This window comes from Bos mutus, chromosome 7 (genome assembly GCF_027580195.1).
Source record: "Bos mutus isolate GX-2022 chromosome 7, NWIPB_WYAK_1.1, whole genome shotgun sequence".
In the NCBI taxonomy this organism is placed as follows: Eukaryota; Metazoa; Chordata; class Mammalia; order Artiodactyla; family Bovidae; genus Bos; species Bos mutus.
In genome coordinates this window covers 52,714,631-52,732,236 of record NC_091623.1, presented here as the reverse complement: position 1 = coordinate 52,732,236, position 17,606 = coordinate 52,714,631, and the positions used below count along the sequence as shown (strand labels likewise).

Sequence of the window (17,606 nt, the reverse complement as noted above, 5' to 3'; positions counted from 1 at the left end):
CCTGGAAACGTGATATTTAGGTCCACAAATGGGACAGTGAGGGGCTGCCCTGGTGGTTCAGATGGTAAAAAATCTGCCTGCGATGCAGGAGACCCAGATTCAATCCCTGGGTCAGGAATATCCCCTGGAGAAGAGAATGGCAACCCACTCCAGTGTTCTTGCTCAGAGAACCCCATGGACAGAGGAGCCTGGCGGGCTACAGCCCATGGGCTGCAAACAGTTGGACATGACTGAAGCGACTTAGAGCACACACACACACATACACAAGCTAATGAATGCCTGTGAGTATCTATGCTGAAGAGTCACGTGGTGTGAATGTGTGTGACTTTCAGTGTGTGAACTCAACCATACTAGTAACAGGATTGGATATGGCCAGAAGAGTGATTGTGTCTATGGGATCCCGTGTCAGTGTGTACGTGCTTATGAGGAAGGGAAGTTTCTTCTCTGAAAAGACTCAAATGATCTTCCTCTGAGAATTTTCTCAGAGGGAATCCTCTAGGGGTCATCTTTTGGGGCCCCTCTGGGATGACTTCCTTGAGTGGACTTTTTACTCTGGGGGCTTGTTTGGCTTGAGGATGAGGGTCATGGGAAGGAGCAGAGGAGACTGATCTTTGCTCTGGGTCCCGGATGCCTGGCTGGTAGATTTCTTCTTCACCTCTTTAACCCTGAGGGCCTTCAGGGATCTCAGAGCATAAATGTATCCTCTCACCCCCCAACCCTGGCCATGGTCAGAGGCTTCTCTCACACCTTGAGGAGTGGGGGGACTGATGGGGCCTGGCAGCCTCTGAGAAAGTTGGCTGGTTTCCAGGGCGGATGGACGCCGTTGGTCTCTGGCTTCACTCCCTTCATCTGGCTATGGCACCAACACACCCAGCTCCACTGTCTCGGTGAGTGTGGCAGGCGGGGCCAGTGGGTGGGAGCCGCAGGGGGCCTACTGGACTGGCTTTAGTAAGAGCTTTGGGTTTCTCTAGTTCTCCAAAGGTGTCACCTGTCCATCTCTTCATGTTCCAAGTCTCTTCCAAGGTCCTGTTCTCCACCTTCAATATATCTTTTTGGGGATCCTACTCACTGTGGACTCAGTTTACAGATAAATGACATTAAGGCTCACGTGTTAAGCCACTTGCCCAAGTGTTTGCAGCTGGCTAGGGCCAGGCCACATCCTTCACCTGGAACCATTTGCTCACCCACCGCAATACGCAAAGTCTGTCTCTCCGTCTGCCTCCTTTCAGACCTCTCTGGTTCGCTTGTCCATACATTGGTATGATGCTCAGTAGACATTTATCACATGACTTTCATGTGGCAGGTGGGGCTCTACAAGCTGGACCAGGGCCCAAGGATTCACAGAGCCCTCATGGGAGGAGTCAGATATGTAAGAAGGCATTTACAACTTGGGGTGCCAGAGTGGTCAGAGCTGTGATGAGGGTAGCATAAGGCAAGGTGATGACAGCAGAGGGGAGGCACCTGACTAAGCTGGAGGGAGGGTCAAGGAAGCTTTCCTGGAAGAGGTAGCATTGAAGCCAAGACAAAGGATCAGCAGGGGGTTGGCAGATGGAAGAAGGGAGGGAAGAGTGTTCCAGGAAGAGGGAACAGCATGTGCAAACTCTTAGCGGCAACAGAGAACTTCACACATTGGGAAAGTTGAAAATAGCCTGTGTGGCTGGAGCTTTGGGTTGGAAGTGGCAGAATGGAGGTGATGCAGGCAGCAACACTCACGCTGTGGCTTCTTGGCCAGGGTGGCAAGGTGGATTTTATTCTAAACGTGGTGGGAAGCCAGAGAAAGGTTTTTTTGTTTTAGATGAAGATTTTAGTCTGAACTATTAATATTTGAAATTATGATTCTGAGTGTCAAATATTGGGCTTCCCCGGTGGCTTGGCAATAAAGAATCTGCCTGCAATGTTGGAGATGCAGGCTCCATCTCTGGGACAGGAAGATCCCCTGGAGGAGGGCACAGCAACCCACTCCAGTATTCTTGCCTGAGAATCCCAAGGACAGAGGAGCCAGGTGGGCTACAGTCCATAGGGTCCCAAAGAGTCAGACATGACTGAAGTGACCTAGCACACAGGTACACATGTCATAGATTATGTACACTGAGGAGATTATTTTAATAGGTAATGACGGGGTGGGGAGTTTTAAGCGGGAAAGTGAGTGATGTCATGTGGAAAAAGATTATTCTGCCAGCAGAATCAGGTGGCTGTCCTTGTGTTTCTCCACTGATGTCTGGGTCTGTCATTGCCCCAACTGCATACCATGCCCGGACCAGGGACTAAGCAGAACCAAGTTCCTGCTCTGGAGGAGCAGAAAGTAATAACAAATAAGTCATAAGATGTACAGTAATAAGCCAGGAGACAAGAAGTCAGCAAGAAGCGAGTTGGGGAAACAAAAGAGAATGATGGGTGTGGTCAGAGGAGGATGCCTAAAATGTGGCTTTAAAGCAAAGACTTGGAGGAGTGATCCATAGTAGATGTGGGAGAAACAGAGGGAACAGTCAGTGAAAAGGCCTGGAAGCAGGACTGTGCCTGGCTTGTTCAAAGACCATCAAGGAGGCCTGTGCAGTTGGAGCAGAGCAGGTTGGGTGTGGGGGCGGGGTGGGGGGGCGAGAGTGGGAGGAGGTGGTGGCAGACAGGGTTAGATCTTGAAAAGACCTTGTGGGCTATGGAGAGGACTTAGGCATTCACCAGGAGTAAGGTGGGAGCCCTGGAGAGTTCTGAACAGAAGAGGCGTCTGTGACTTGACTTGGGTTTTCACAGGCTCTCTCGGGTCACACTCATGTCTGTGTCCCTGCTCCCCTGTCTATCGCCAGGAATCCCAAGCTGGGCCTTGGGATCCAAGGATCATAAGTCAGGTCCAGATTCTGGCCTTGCTCAGTGGCCCGCCAGCCGCGGGAGCCCCAGGCCAGGGTCCCGAGCTGTGGGGGGACCGTGGTGACCTGACCCCGGCCCTGCCCCTCCCCCCAGTCTTCCTGCTCCTCCCAGGAGCGTCTGCACCAGCTGCCCTACCAGCCCACCGTGGATGAGCTCCATTTCCTCTCCAAACACTTCGGCAGCACCGAGAGCATCACAGACGAGGATGGCGGCCGCCGCTCCCCTGCCGTGCGGCCTCGCTCGCGGAGCCTCAGGTGGGTCTGCCTCCCCCTCCATGAACAACCTGGTGGGTCTGGGGGCTGGTGCCTTGCGAGACCCTCGTCTGCAGTTTGGGAGGGAAGGGGCTGGACGCAATGGGCTTCTCTCTCCGCAGTCCCGGGCGATCCCCCTCCTCCTACGACAACGAAATCGTGATGATGAACCATGTCTACAAGGAGAGGTTCCCGAAGGTGAGGCGGGGCCGGGGGCGGCCGCAGGGAAGCGGGGCGGCCGGAGCCCTCGCTCACCTTAGCTCCGCGCGCCCCCTGGTGGCCGGCGTCGCGGCGTGCAGGCTCCTGGCAGAAACAACCTCCGGGCCGAGCCCCGCGCGGGCATCCCCGCCTTGCCTCCCTCCCTCCCGCAGGCCACCGCGCAGATGGAAGAGAAGCTGCGCGACTTCGCCCGCGCCTACGAACCGGACAGCGTGCTGCCGCTGGCCGACGGCGTTCTCAGCTTCATCCACCACCAGATCATCGAGCTGGCTCGAGACTGCTTGACCAAGTCCCGCGACGGCCTCATTACCACCGTCTACTTCTACGAACTGCAGGAAAACCTGGAGAAGCTGCTGCAGGACGTGAGTACCCCGAGGGGCCAACCCCACCTCGGGCTCTGAACCCCCAAAACTGGCCCAATGTCCCTATCCTTTCCTTCACGCCACATCCATTCAGGGGGCGCCTAACATGTGCCAAGTGGCTGGTGTGGAGCCGAAGACTGAAGAGTGGAGGAGAAAGACTAGATCCCAACTCTAGATCTGATGGAGGAAGTAGGAATCATTTTTTCCCCCACAAAATGCACCTTTTGCCTTTATCAAAATCACTATATTGTTATACCAAGATTTTCACAATATCACATGGTGATGTTGACAGTACTATTAATAATTTAAGTTTCTTGAAACTTCTCTGGCGGTCCAGTGGTTAAGACTCCGCTTCCAATGCAGGGGACACAGGTTCAATCCCTGGTCGGGGAATTAAGATCTCACAGGCAGCGTGGCTTGGCCAAAGTTTCTTTCATTTTTTCCCCCACTGTTTTAATTAATGTTTATTGATTTATAGTTGATTTACAATGCTGTGTTAGTTTCAGGTGTACAGCAAGTTGAATCTGTTATACATAGACATATATACACTCTTAGATTCGTTTCCCATATAGGTCATTACAGAGTATTGAGTAGAGTTCCCTGTGCTATACAGTAGGTTCTTATTAGTTATCTGTTTTATATACGGGGTTTCCCTGGTGGCACTGGTGGTAAAGAACCTGCTTGCCAATGCAACAGACATAGAGACTTGAGTTCTGTCCCTGGGTTGGGAGGATCCCGTGGAGAAGGGCATGGCAACCCATTCCAACATTCTTGGTTGGAAAATCCCATGGACAGAGGATCCTGGTGGGCTACAGTTCACAGGGTTGCAGAGAGTTGGACACGACTGAAGTGACTTAGCGTACAGAAAGCACATCAGTACCAGTCTCCCAGTTTATCCCTACCCCACCCCCAGGAAGCAGGAATTTAACTTCGCTCACCTCTGCAGGTCTCTACTCAAATGCTGCCTTCTTGGGTGACATTACGACTGAGAGTAGGATGAAGCAGGTGATTCCCCACCCCCCCCTTTAGAACATTAATGATTGAACAAATTGAAAAGAAAATATGTTAAAACTTAATGTTAATGTATGGCAAAACCAATACAATATTGTAAAGTAATTAGCATCCAATTAAAATAAATAAATTTATATTTTAAAAAAACTTAATGTTAAGTTAAAATATTTTATAATTAAACCAAAATTTTCTATAATTTTACTTTCCTGGTTTTAATGGAAACAAACTAATCAATAGTATTTTTATTAAAACCATTAATCATTTGAAAAACAAAAACACATAAAGATTGCCCCACTTGTTTGTTTTTTTTTTTGCTGTACCACACAGCTTGGGAGATCTTAGTTCCCCAACTAGGGATTGAACCTGGGCCCACCGGGGAAGTCCCTACACTTTTTCTTTTGAATCAGTTTCCAGTAGGGCTTGGCTTAGCCCTCTGGGATCCTGTCCTTATTTAAATTTCACTGAGACTTCCCTGGCAGTCCAGGGGTTAGAACTCGGCGCTTTCACTGCTAGAACCCAGCTGGTTTCAATCGTTGGTTGTAGTATTGACTTTGATGGGCATGATAGAGAAATTAATATATGGCCTGTTCGATAGAAAACAAGAACATGCGAGCAGAGTAATGGCGATTGAGGGTCTTAGCAGTAGGTAGGGCGCAATTTTGAATTGGAGGGGGTCAGGGCAAGCCTCCATGAGGAGCTGATAGCTGAGCAGAGACTTAAAATAGGAGAAGTAGGGAGCCATGGAGAGATCCGAGGAGAGAGGATGCTAGGCAGAGGGATTTTTAACTTGGCCTGGACTGTAGAATTGCTTTGAAGATAGATTGAATGACTGAACATTTTAGGACCATGTTTGCTATAACAATAATGATGATTTCTACCATGTGGCCTGAGTTTTCTCACCTGTACAATGGGACAGTAGCAGCAGTATTGTCCTTTCCTGTGGGGATGGAAGAGGAGCCTGGCCAGGAAAGGCGCCTGTGAACCCCACTCGCACTGTGCCCACATCCCAGGCCTATGAGCGTTCCGAGAGCTTAGAGGTGGCCTTCGTCACTCAGCTGGTGAAGAAGCTGCTTATTATCATCTCACGTCCAGCCAGGCTGCTGGAATGCCTGGTGAGGGGGCTGGGCATGGGCATGGGAGGAGGTGCTGGAGGTGGGGGGCTGGCTAGTGCCCCTTGGAGGTCACCCCAAACTCACCCTGCCTTGCTTTAGGAATTCAATCCCGAGGAGTTCTACCACTTGCTGGAGGCGGCTGAGGGCCATGCTAAGGAGGGCCACCTTGTCAAGACAGACATCCCCCGATACATCATCCGCCAGCTAGGCCTCACCCGTGACCCCTTTCCAGGTGCTGACTGCTCGGTGCTGGGGACTCTGGGTGGGCTGACTGGGACCCAGGCCTTGACTCACTCCCATTCCCCTCCTAGATGTGGTGCACCTGGAGGAGCAAGACAGTGGCGGCTCTAACACACCCGAGCAGGACGACCTTTCTGAGGTGAGGCCCGGAGGCGTGGGCAACCTGCTGGTCCGGCCCTACTGGTCGGGGCTCACCGCCTGGCTCTTGGTCCTCAGGCTGAGCAAATGTCTCGGTCCCCGCTCTGAGCCTCAGTTTCCCCACCTGTAAAATGGGTTAATAATAGTTCTTCCTCCACAGGTAGTTTTCTTTTCATGATTAAATACACAAAACATAAAATTTGTGTTTAATTTTTTAAACGTACACTTAAACAAGTTTAAAATGAACAATTTGTTGTTATTTACTGCGTTGTGAGGCCATTTCCACCATCTAGCCCCTAAACATTTTCATCATACCAAAAGGAAACCTTGTACCCATGAAGTAGTTTCTCTCCGTCCCCTCCCTCCCCCACAGCCCCTGGCAACCACTGATCTGCTTTCCAGATCTTTCCGTCTCTATGGAGACTGGGTCTGGATATTTGCTGGGTCTGGAGATTTCATATAAATGGAATTATTCACTCTGTGGCCTTTGGTGGCTGGCATAATGTTTTCAAGGCTTCCCCATGCTATGGCATGAATCTGTGCTTCATTCCTTTTCGTGGCTGAATAGTATATGCCACGTTTTGTTTATCCATTGCTCACTGATGGGCCTTTAGGCTGTTCACATCTTTTAGCTGTTTCGTGAATAGTGCTGCTGTGAGTATTTGTGTACAAGTATCTGTTTGAACAACTGTCTCAGTTCTTTTAGGTATTTACCTGGGAGTGGAATTTCTGGGTCACATGGTAACTCTATATTTAATTTCTTGAAGAAATCTGTATGGACTTTTGAATGGGTTGACTGTCTCTATGTGCTAACAACTCACACAAAAAATTACTTAATTCCACCCACAGGCCAACCACACATTGGTAGATGTTCCCCATGTCTGGTGGAGGTTACCCACCATAATGGCCATACATGTGTTTTCTCTGAGCTGCCTAGTGTTTTCAAAAGTGTGAAACAAAATATAGAAATCAGAAGATTAAAGGTAAAATCTGGGTTTGTGCCTTTTTAAAAAGAATCAAAAGTTCTAACAAGACTGTGATGGAACCAGCTGGCGTTGAATGCGGGCTGGCCTATGACACGGGGTTACCTACACCCCCGTCACCCGTGACTCTCACCGGTATGCCTGGTCCCTGAAGGCATTTGGGTTTGTGTCCTTTGTTTCAGATTATGTCTATGAATTCACATACACTCACACACACACATCTGTCCTGTATTTTAAAAAATCTCATTATACCATTATATGCCATTTAATTTTTTGAATAGGTAATGGAATGACATCACTCACAAGTCTAAAACTCTAAAAAGGTATTTATCTTTAATTGTTGTTTGTAGATCCGTTGTAATTCCGTTCAATCAAACTTGTTAATTGAGTGATTCAAATCTTCCATCTTCCTATTCATTTTTCTTTTTTTGCCAGATTGATCTGATAGTTTCTGAGAGAGATGTGTTAAGTTTGTCTTGAGTAATTTCTCTTTGTAGTTCTGCCAACGTTTCTGTCAAACTTTTTTGGGCTACGTTCTAAGGAACATAGAAGTTCAATATTTTTAAACCTCATAGATCTTTTTGTGAACTGTTAATGTAATAAATCTCTGTCCCTATGAAAAATAAAAATTATTTTCAAAAATGGTATACAGCAAAAAATCTTATACCCACTCTTGTCCCCCGTACCCATATTACCTCAAATATAATTATATTTTGTCCCTCTTTTTACATAAAATCATACAGTACACATTGTTCCTTGTTTTTCCCCCCATTTAATAAAGTACTTCAGAGAACTTTCTGAATAAGTGTACAGAAATATTTTTCATTTAAAAAAAAAGAAAAAAAAAACAAACAGTGGAAAAGGACTTCCCTGGCAGTCCAGTGGTTAAGACTCTGCTTCCACTGCAGGGAGCATGGGTTCAATCCCTGGTTCAGGAACTAAGATCATGTGTGCCACACGGTATGGCCAAAAACAAACAAACAACAACAACAAAATAGTAACACAATATTCCTTTATATTATATCCCTTCGTATTTTATTTAACCAATTTCCTATGTATGGGTTATTTCCAATCTTGCAATGAGTAAGAAAATATGTGTCTCATTTTTTTTTTTTTTACAAAAGTTTATTCTTAAATGTACAATAGGCTCCAAGACAACACTTCATTCTAGCTAAAGGTGGCAATAGATATTATGGCAGGGAATCCAGATGTTTAAACAGGAATGGCGCTAAGGGTCATCGTTGCCTCAGGCACAAGAACAGCTTACTTTTTGCCAGATTTCTTAGTTCCACCGGTGGCCAGGGGGCCTTTCCTTGTGGCCTTTGTTTTTAGCTCCTCAAGTTTCTTCTGCTCCTCCTTCTGCTTCTGCCTGAATACCTTATCTTCCTCGTCCATCTCCTTGGCTTGCTTCTTGGGCTGCTTTTTCTTGCCAGTTTTGCGGCCTGACATGGCACCTGCCGCCCCTACCCCAGACCCTGCCGCCCCTACCCCAGACCCTGCCGCCCCTTCCCCAGACCCTGCCGCCGGAAGCGGAGCTCCCCGTTCCAGCCCCTGTGCCTCTCTGTGTCATTTTTCACACGTGAAAGCATATCTATAGCATGAATTCAAAAGTGTAAAAAAACTTTTTTAAGGTGAAAATTGCTGGATTAAAGGAAGCATACATTTGTAATTCTGATATACACCAAGTACCTTTAATGAGACTGTACCAATTTATACTCCCAACAGCAAGGTATAGAAGTATCTGTTTCTGCACAGCTTTGCCCACAGAATGTGCCAGGCTTTTGGATTTTTTTTTCCTGCCAATCTACTGTGTGAAAAATGGTATCTTAGAGTAGTTTTAGCTTGCCTATCTGTCATTATTTGTGATGTTCAACATTTTTTTCACATGGTTAACAGCTCTAAGTCTAGTTTACATATCTTGTGTATTTTTTCTCTTCAGTTGTTAATGTTATTGTTGATTTCTGGGAGCTCTTTATATATTAGGATGATCAGCCATTTTGTAGGTTTCTTTCCTAATTAAGAGAAGTTTGTTATATGACTTCACTGTCAGCCAGTCTTGGGTTTAAGTTCTGACTTTGTTACTCCCTCACTGTGGCACTTGGATGAAGGACTCATTCACTGACTTTGTGCCTCAACTTCCCCATGTGTTAAGTGGAATACCAAGAGTCTCAGTCTCATGATGATGATGATGATGATGGTGCCGTGGTCTCCATCTTTCCTCCACAGGGCCGCAGCACCAAGGCTAAGAAACCGCCTGGAGAGAATGACTTTGAGACCATAAAGCTCATAAGCAATGGTGCCTACGGGTGAGCCACCCGGGGCTCTGGCGGGGGGAGGGTGGCGGAGGCCGGGTGTCTCGGAGGTGACGGCCGGTCCTCGCTCTCTCCCCCTGCAGCGCCGTCTACCTGGTGCGGCACCGGGAAACAAGGCAGCGCTTCGCGATGAAGAAGATCAACAAGCAGAACCTGATCCTGCGCAACCAAATCCAGCAGGCCTTCGTGGAGCGCGACATCCTCACGTTTGCCGAGAACCCCTTTGTGGTCGGGATGTTCTGCTCGTTCGAGACCCGGCGCCACCTCTGCATGGTCATGGAATATGTGGAAGGTGTGGGCGCCTGCAGGGCTGTGGGGAAGATGAGGGGATGGCCGCTAGGGGTAGCCTGCCCAAACCCCAGTCACCATGTTGACTATCCACCTGTGTGTTTAGTTTATCCACCCATTTATTCATCCAGCCATTGTTCAAACATTCCATCTGTTTATTTCTACCCAGTCATCTGTTGATTTATCTGTTTTCTTTTTTTTTAAATTTATTTATTTGTGGCAGGGCTGCTTCTGCATTGCTGAGTGTGGGTTTTCTCTAGTTGTAGCAAGCAGGGGACTACTCTAGTTGCAGTGCATGGGCTTCTCACTGGGGTGGCTTCTCTTGTTGGGGGGTACAGACTCTAGAGCACTTAGGCTCAGTAGTTATGGCACACCAGCTTAGTTGCTCTGCGGCATGTGGGATCTTCCCTGCAGGGATCAAACATGCATCCCCTGCGTTGGCAGGCGAATTTTTAACCACTGGACCTCGAGGGAAGCCTGATTTATCTGTTTTAATTTCTCTCAGTATGGGTACATCCATTCCATTATCCATCCATCTATCCTCCTTCCTTTCATCTGTTCATTTGCTAATCCTTCCACTTTTCTATCCATATATCTACATGCCATCTCTCCATCTATCCATCCGATTACCCATCTATTTGTCCATCCATGTATCTGTTTATCCATTACATCTTTATTTATTTTATTCAAGTGTAGTTGATGTACAATATTATATTACATTTATTTTTAAAGATTTATCTATTTTTTACTGTGCTGGTCTTTGTTGCTATGGGCTTTCTCTGGTTGGGGCAAGTGGGGACTACTCTTCATTGCAGTGCTTTGGCTCTTCATTGCAGGGCCTCTTCTCTGGAGCATGGGCTGTAGGCACTAGGGCTTCAGTACTGGCATTCCGGCTTCAGTAGTTTCAGCTTGAGGTCTCTAGAGTGCTGACTCAGCAGTTGTGGAACACCAGCTTAGTTGCCCCACGGCATGTGGGATTTTCCCAGACCAGGAGTTGATCCCGTGTTCCCTGCATTGGCAGGCAGACTCCTAATCACTGGACTACCAGGGAAGCTCCCACATCTATTAAAAAAAAGTAATAGACTTCCTTTTTTAGAGCAGTTTTAGGTTTATAGAAAAACTGACTGGAAAGCTCAGAGAGTTCCCAGGTATTCACTCCGCTCCTGCTCTATTTCCTCTGCTGTTCACATCTTGTGATACCTTGGCTACAATTGATGAACACATACTGTACATTATTATTAACTAAATTATATTAGGGTTCACTGTGTTGTGCATCTGTTTTGCATCCATCCCTCTTTTTCTATATCTAGGCATTCATTCATCCATCTGTTTATTCACCTGCCTATTTAACATCCATCTATCCACCACCATCTATTTACCTATTTATTAATCTGTCATCCATCCATCCCTCTTTCCATCCATCTATTTACTATTCTTATTTGTATTCATTCATCCAAACCTCCACACTAGCGGCTATCTCATTTTATCTAGTTAGCAGTCTAACTCCATCTGCTTATTCACAATTAATCCCTTTACCATCCCTTTACCATCCATCCAAGCATCCAATCACCACTATATATGTTTTTCATCTGTTTATCTAACCATCCCAAATATTAATCCATCCATCTTCCAAACACAGAAGGACTACGATTACATACATGATCTCACAGGGCTACAGCTGTGCCACCTCCAAGTCTTAATTGACCGTTAAGTCACTCAACAGATGTCCCTTCATCATCTCCTTCATGTCACATGCTTTGCTGGTGACACAGTGGAGACCTGGACAGATACACCTTTCCCTCACAGAGGGAATAGACCTACAATAAAACATACAATAAAACTGTATACAATAAACAAGGAAAAGAAGCTAAAAAAGAAAAAGGTTGTTTCATATAGTTAGGATGGCAACAAGGGACATAGAGCTCAAGGAGGCCATGGACACTCTGTTTTCTGCATAATGTTTGTAGGGATTATCTGGGGTTATGGCCAGATTCAGATTCCTGGGCCCACCCTGAGAAAGTCTGATTAGTTACTTTCTGACACTGAGATAAATCTAGCTTTAGGGAAAATTAGGAAAGAGAGAAATTTATCAACTTGTGGTTAAAAAAAAGAAAACTTCGGGAATGGCTTTATCTAGGTGCTCAAATTATGTTATTAGTACTCTCTCCATCTCTTGGGTCTATTTTCCCACGTGTGGACGTCCCGGTAAACAGGGCTTGATAGGGAATTCCCTGATCGTCCATGGTTAGGACTCCACACTTCTACTGCAAGCGGCATGGGCTCTGTCCCTGCTGGGGGAACTAAGATCTCACAAGCCACATGGCATGGCCAAAAATAAATAAAATGAAACAGGTCTTGATATAGTGAGGTTACCATCCAACAGATCCCAGCTTACATCCTATGAGCTTAGCAATGTTTGTGAAAAAAGAAGGAAAAGTCATTGACCGAACTTGGGTTACATGCTGACCCAGCAGCTAAACCTGGAAGGAAATCTGACCCTTGTGAGAAAAAGGAGAAATGGAAGCTGAGGGAGACTAAAATATGAATGCTGCTGACAGTAAATCTGGTGGGGCAAAGTAATTTATATTTTAAAACCTCAGACCCTCAAGGTTCAGACTCCAGACCAGGGTCCATTCTCCCAGACTCAGTTCATAAGCGGGCAGCCTCAGTCCCAACCAAACTTTACCTCCACCATCAACTCCCTGCCTGACCCAACCTCTCTCTGAGGTTGGGTGTAAACCAATCCCTTCCTGTGTAAAATCAACTGATTGTGCTGACTTTGGAGCATGGCTAAGAAAACAAGAGAAGCCTGGCAGAGGGCACTCCCAGTGGAAGCTGGGAGAGGAAGGCCCCTCTCTGAGCCTCAGTTTTCCTTAGCTGTAAAATTGGGGCCATGTGAGAAGAGAACTTGGTGCTATGCTGCCTGCTGAATGCTCAGCTCTGGCCCAGGGTTGCCTCCCTCTTCACATGCGTCCATTCCTTCACCCCCAGGGGGGGACTGCGCCACCCTGCTGAAGAACATTGGGGCACTGCCTGTGGAGATGGCCCGCATGTACTTTGCTGAGACAGTGCTGGCGCTGGAGTACTTGCATAACTACGGCATCGTGCACCGCGACCTCAAGCCTGACAAGTGAGCCTTGACCTTCGCCATCATTCCTTCCCTGTCCCTCGGGGGTCGGGGGAGCCCTGGCACAGAAGGGCCAGGAGTGAGAAGGACCGTCCTCACCTCTAAGACCCCAGTTTGCTTCTGCAGCCTCCTTATCACCTCCATGGGGCACATCAAACTCACGGATTTTGGCCTCTCAAAGATGGGGCTCATGAGCCTCACCACCAACCTCTATGAAGGCCACATCGAGAAGGACGCCCGGGAGTTCCTGGACAAACAGGTGTGTGTGCGGGAGTGGGGGTCACCACGGGTGGAGTGACCCGGCAGGACTGTGTGGGCCCTGAGCCTGGCGTGGGAGGGGCACTGCTCCCCCAGGAGGCCCCTCCTGTGGCCAGGGCATGGGCTGACCACCTGCCCCCAGGTGTGTGGGACCCCAGAGTACATCGCACCCGAGGTCATCCTGCGTCAGGGATACGGCAAGCCGGTGGACTGGTGGGCCATGGGCATCATTCTCTACGAGTTCCTGGTGGGCTGTGTGCCCTTCTTTGGAGACACTCCCGAAGAGCTCTTTGGACAGGTCATCAGTGGTGCGTGCCTCCGCGGTGGGCAGGCAGGGGGCATGGAAACGAGGGAGGGCCCAAGGCCTCATGGACCTAAAAGCGAACCCCACCCTACACCTTGCTCTGCAGACGACATCCTGTGGCCTGAAGGGGAGGAGGCCCTACCCACGGATGCCCAGCACCTGATATCCAGCCTCCTGCAGACTAATCCCTTGATCCGTCTAGGTGCAGGTAGGGGAGGGTCTGCTGTGCAGAGAATATGATTTGAGGCAGGGGTGGGTGGGTAGTGGTGTCTGTTGTCCGTAGCAGGGCTTCCAGCGCTGTGTCCCTGGGCGGGAAAATGGGTGAGCTGGGCTGCTGGGCTACTGGGCTAGCCTGAAGTGTTAGCTATGCAGTCGTGTCCGACTCTTTGCGACCCCATGGACTGTAGCCCATAAGGCTCCTCTTCCTCTGTTCATGGAATTCTCCAGGCAAGAATACTGGAGTGGGCAGCCATGCCCTTCTCCAGGAGATCTCGATCCAGGGATTGAACCTGGGTCTCCTGCATTGCAGGCAGATTCTTTACAGTCTGAGTCACCAGTGAAGCCTGGGCTAGCCATAGCTGTCGCTTAAATTCCTTCCCTGATCCAGCCCACTCCTTCCTCCCCAGGCGGTGCCTTTGAAGTGAAGCAGCACAGTTTCTTTCGAGACCTGGATTGGACAGGATTGCTGAGGCAGAAGGCCGAGTTCATCCCCCATCTGGAGTCTGAAGATGATACCAGCTACTTCGACAGTGAGCGGGGACAGCGGGTGGAATCCTTTGAGGGGGCCCTTGGGTATGGCCTGGGCTGGAACCCGGTTGGGTAGGAGACTAGCCCGCTAGAACAGAGAAGTGGGCTGAGGTCGTGCCGGGGGCGTGGCTTGGCAGAGGGGCGGGGCTCAGAGAAGAAAGGAGGTTGGGGTAGGGGTGGAGCCTGGACCGGAGTAAATTCTAAAATTGGGAATGAGCCTGGATTGCCGGGCGGTGCTAGGACCCAGAACAGCCAAGGGCCTGGGCTGGCAGAGGCGGAGCCAGGGTGGAGAGCACCATAGGTGGAGTCTGGGGGGTGTGGCTTTATAGAGGCGGGGCTACATGCAGCCTTGGAGAAAGTGGGACTGGGACTCAGCGTGGGGGCGGGGTCTGAATCAGTTACTAGTAAGGAGAAGGGGCGTGCGTGGCCAGGCTTGTAGGACCTAGACCTGACTTTTGTGGGAGTGTGATTTGAGGAGTGGACGTGCCCGCGGTCACTATCCACACCTCCACCCCAGCCCGCTCAGACAGGTATCACCACGTGAACTCCTACGATGAGGATGACACCACCGAGGAAGAGCCTGTGGAGATCCGTCAGTTCTCCTCCTGCTCCCCGCGCTTCAGCAAGGTGGGCCAAATTGGGGGGTAGGGATGGGATGAGTCCGGGGGAGGGCGGGGCAGGTGTTGAGGGAGGGAATGGAGGTGGGCTTGAAGTGGGCAGGGGCTCAGGAGGCTGTGGGGAGCAGGCACACAGACCTAAGGTCTCAGACTAGAGAATTTACAGAGGGAGTGAGGATCTGCGTGATGAGGCTAGTGGCAGAGGGGGTGGAGTGGGGGGAAGCAGCATAGTCTTGGAAGTGGCCTTTGGCATTAAAGTGAGTGAAGTCGCTCAGTCGTGTCCAACTCTTTGCGACCCCATGGACTCTAGCCTTCCAGGTTCCTCCACCCATGGGATTTTCCAGGCAAGAATACTGGAGTGGGTTCCTTCTCCAGGAGATCTTCCCGATCTCCTGGTCTCCCGCATTGTAGGCAGACGCTTTACTGTCTGAGCTACCAGGGAAGATGCCTTTGGCATTGAGTGGAATCTAATGAGAACCTGAACAGTATGGAAATGACCAACAGGAGGAGCGGCTAATCTGGACCGGGCGGGGTCAGGACCTGGGAATGGAGAGATTGAGCAGTGAGGGCGGAGCTAGGCCGTGGCGAGGCTGGGCACTATTTTATTTTGAGGAACAGCATGTAGCGGGGGTCACAAAGAATCGGACACGACTGAGCACACATACAATGTAGGGGGGTGCACGACCTAGCTTGGGAGAGGGTACGCATAACTGGATGAGACTTGGAGAGGTGAGATTCTTTACGGCTTGGGCAGGGCAGGATCTAGAATATGTCAGAGCCTCATTTCGTGGGGTGGGGCCAGAACTGAAGAATTGTGGGTGGTCGGGCTCGGTCCAGGAATGGGCAGGACCCAGCTTTACTAGGATGGAGCTTAGTTTGGCAGGCTCCAGTAGCGAGGTAGAGAATGAGATGGTTGGTTGGCATCATCGACTCAATGAACATGAGTCTGAGCAAACTCCAGGAGACAGTGAAGGACAGGGAAGCCTAGCGTGCTGCAGTCCGTGGGGTCGCAAATACTTGGACACGACTGAGCGACTGAACAACAGTAGCGGGAAGTTTACTGGTTCAGGAGGGAAGGCAGAACCTGGGGGTTGGACTTCCTTCCACTACCACTTGCAGGTGTATAGCAGTATGGAGCAGCTGTCGCAGCACGAGCCCAAGACCCCCGTGGCGGCAGCGGGGACCAGCAAGAGGGAGCCGACCGCCAAGGGCCCAGAGGAGAAGGTGACCAGCAAGCGGGAGGGCCTGGGTGGCCTGACCCTGCGCGAGAAGACCTGGAGAGGGGGCTCCCCGGAGATGTGAGCAAGGGCAGAGCTGGGTTTGGGGGCAGGGCCCAAAGGGGAGTAACTCCTCTGACGACGCCCCCTTTGCGCAGCAAGCGCTTCTCGGCATCTGAGGCCAGCTTCTTGGAGGGGGAGGCCAGTCCCCCGTTGGGCGCCCGCCGCCGTTTCTCTGCGCTGCTGGAGCCCAGCCGCTTCAGCACCCCGCAAGAGGAAGAGGATGAGGCTCGGCTGCGCAGGCCTCCCCGGCCCAGCTCCGACCCCCCAGGCTCACTGGATGCGCGGGCCGCCAAAGAGATACCTCCAGGGGATGGCGCCCCCAGCACTGGGGACTCGGAGGCTAGTAAGTGCCCCCTCCTGCTGCCTTCCCCAATTCCCCAGGGGCCATATATGATTGTTCAATAAGCCTGGTTACTGCTTATGCAAGTTCTCCTGTACTCTTCACACTCCAACCTGGAATTCTCATCAACATGAGAAAGACCCCTATTCCATGCTCAGTCAGTCAACAAATGTGTTTAAGCACTTCTCTGTGTCAGGAGCTGTTCCAGATGTATAGGGTACCTGCTCTTATGAAATTCACAATCCAGAAGGGAGAGAGGTAGGAAGAGCATTGCATGTAGAGGGAATACCATTTAAGAGAACTATGCCCTTGGACTGACCCCCTAACCCACCTGCTCTGTTGCAGCTGACCGCCCAGGCGACCTCTGCCCACCCTCTAAGGATGGGGACCCATCAGGCCCCAGAGCCACCAATGACCTGGTTCTGCGCCGAGCGCGGCACCAGCAGCTATCAGGAGATCCCGCAGTAGAGAAGCGGCCTTCTCGAACCGGGGGCAAAGTCATCAAGTCAGCCTCGGCCACTGCCTTGTCTGTCATGATCCCTGCAGGTGATGCTGGGTCCAACCTGGCAGGGGATGGGCTGCCCCCGTTGGTGCGTTTTCCGGGTCCACCATGATTTGCTCTGGGATGGGCCAATGAGAGCCCTGGGACTTTCACTTGGGAGGAGGGAGGAGCAGACACAGGGAGAGCTGTGTCTGTCCGCCCTGATCTCTGACCATGGGTCTGTGTCTGCAGTGGACCCACATGGGAGCTCACCTTTGGCTAGCCCCATGTCCCCGCGATCTCTCTCCTCCAACCCATCCTCACGGGACTCCTCACCCAGCCGGGACTACTCTCCGGCTGTCAGTGGACTTCGCTCCCCCATCACCATCCAACGCTCGGGCAAGAAGTATGGCTTCACACTGCGTGCCATCCGCGTCTACATGGGTGACTCAGATGTCTACAGTGTACACCACATTGTCTGGGTGAGCAGTCATGGATGAGCCTGTATTCTAGGTGGGGAGAGAGAGTTCCACACCTCCCCGCCCCGCTCCAAGGGATGAGGGACAGCTCAAACTCTGGAACTAGGCAGCCTGAATGAGACTCCTCTGTGACACCCCCTCACCCCGTCACTTTCCTCTCTGACTCTCAGTTTCTTCATTTGTAAACTGGCAAGA

The 17,606-nt window shown here is 50.2% G+C and overlaps 2 protein-coding genes across 2 annotated transcripts in view; one reads left to right on the top strand and one right to left on the bottom strand.

Moving 5' to 3' along the window:
- MAST1 (microtubule associated serine/threonine kinase 1) overlaps positions 1 to 17,606 on the top strand; it is a 30,141-nt gene that overhangs the window by 9,266 nt on the left and 3,269 nt on the right. Inside the window, exons 9-27 of the mRNA XM_070374712.1 lie at positions 809 to 887; positions 2,956 to 3,116; positions 3,236 to 3,311; positions 3,485 to 3,694; positions 5,716 to 5,817; positions 5,917 to 6,049; positions 6,129 to 6,196; positions 9,405 to 9,484; positions 9,574 to 9,782; positions 12,770 to 12,908; positions 13,032 to 13,164; positions 13,306 to 13,471; positions 13,574 to 13,675; positions 14,094 to 14,216; positions 14,732 to 14,841; positions 15,951 to 16,129; positions 16,207 to 16,454; positions 16,797 to 16,997; positions 17,185 to 17,414. Coding sequence (XP_070230813.1) covers positions 809 to 887; positions 2,956 to 3,116; positions 3,236 to 3,311; positions 3,485 to 3,694; positions 5,716 to 5,817; positions 5,917 to 6,049; positions 6,129 to 6,196; positions 9,405 to 9,484; positions 9,574 to 9,782; positions 12,770 to 12,908; positions 13,032 to 13,164; positions 13,306 to 13,471; positions 13,574 to 13,675; positions 14,094 to 14,216; positions 14,732 to 14,841; positions 15,951 to 16,129; positions 16,207 to 16,454; positions 16,797 to 16,997; positions 17,185 to 17,414 — 2,749 coding nt within the window. The remainder of the gene's footprint in view (positions 1 to 808; positions 888 to 2,955; positions 3,117 to 3,235; positions 3,312 to 3,484; positions 3,695 to 5,715; positions 5,818 to 5,916; positions 6,050 to 6,128; positions 6,197 to 9,404; positions 9,485 to 9,573; positions 9,783 to 12,769; positions 12,909 to 13,031; positions 13,165 to 13,305; positions 13,472 to 13,573; positions 13,676 to 14,093; positions 14,217 to 14,731; positions 14,842 to 15,950; positions 16,130 to 16,206; positions 16,455 to 16,796; positions 16,998 to 17,184; positions 17,415 to 17,606) is intronic.
- LOC138988503 (translation machinery-associated protein 7-like) lies at positions 8,442 to 8,627 on the bottom strand. The gene has a single exon (XM_070373580.1). The coding sequence runs from the start codon at positions 8,625 to 8,627 to the stop codon at positions 8,442 to 8,444; it is 186 nt and encodes a 61-aa protein (XP_070229681.1).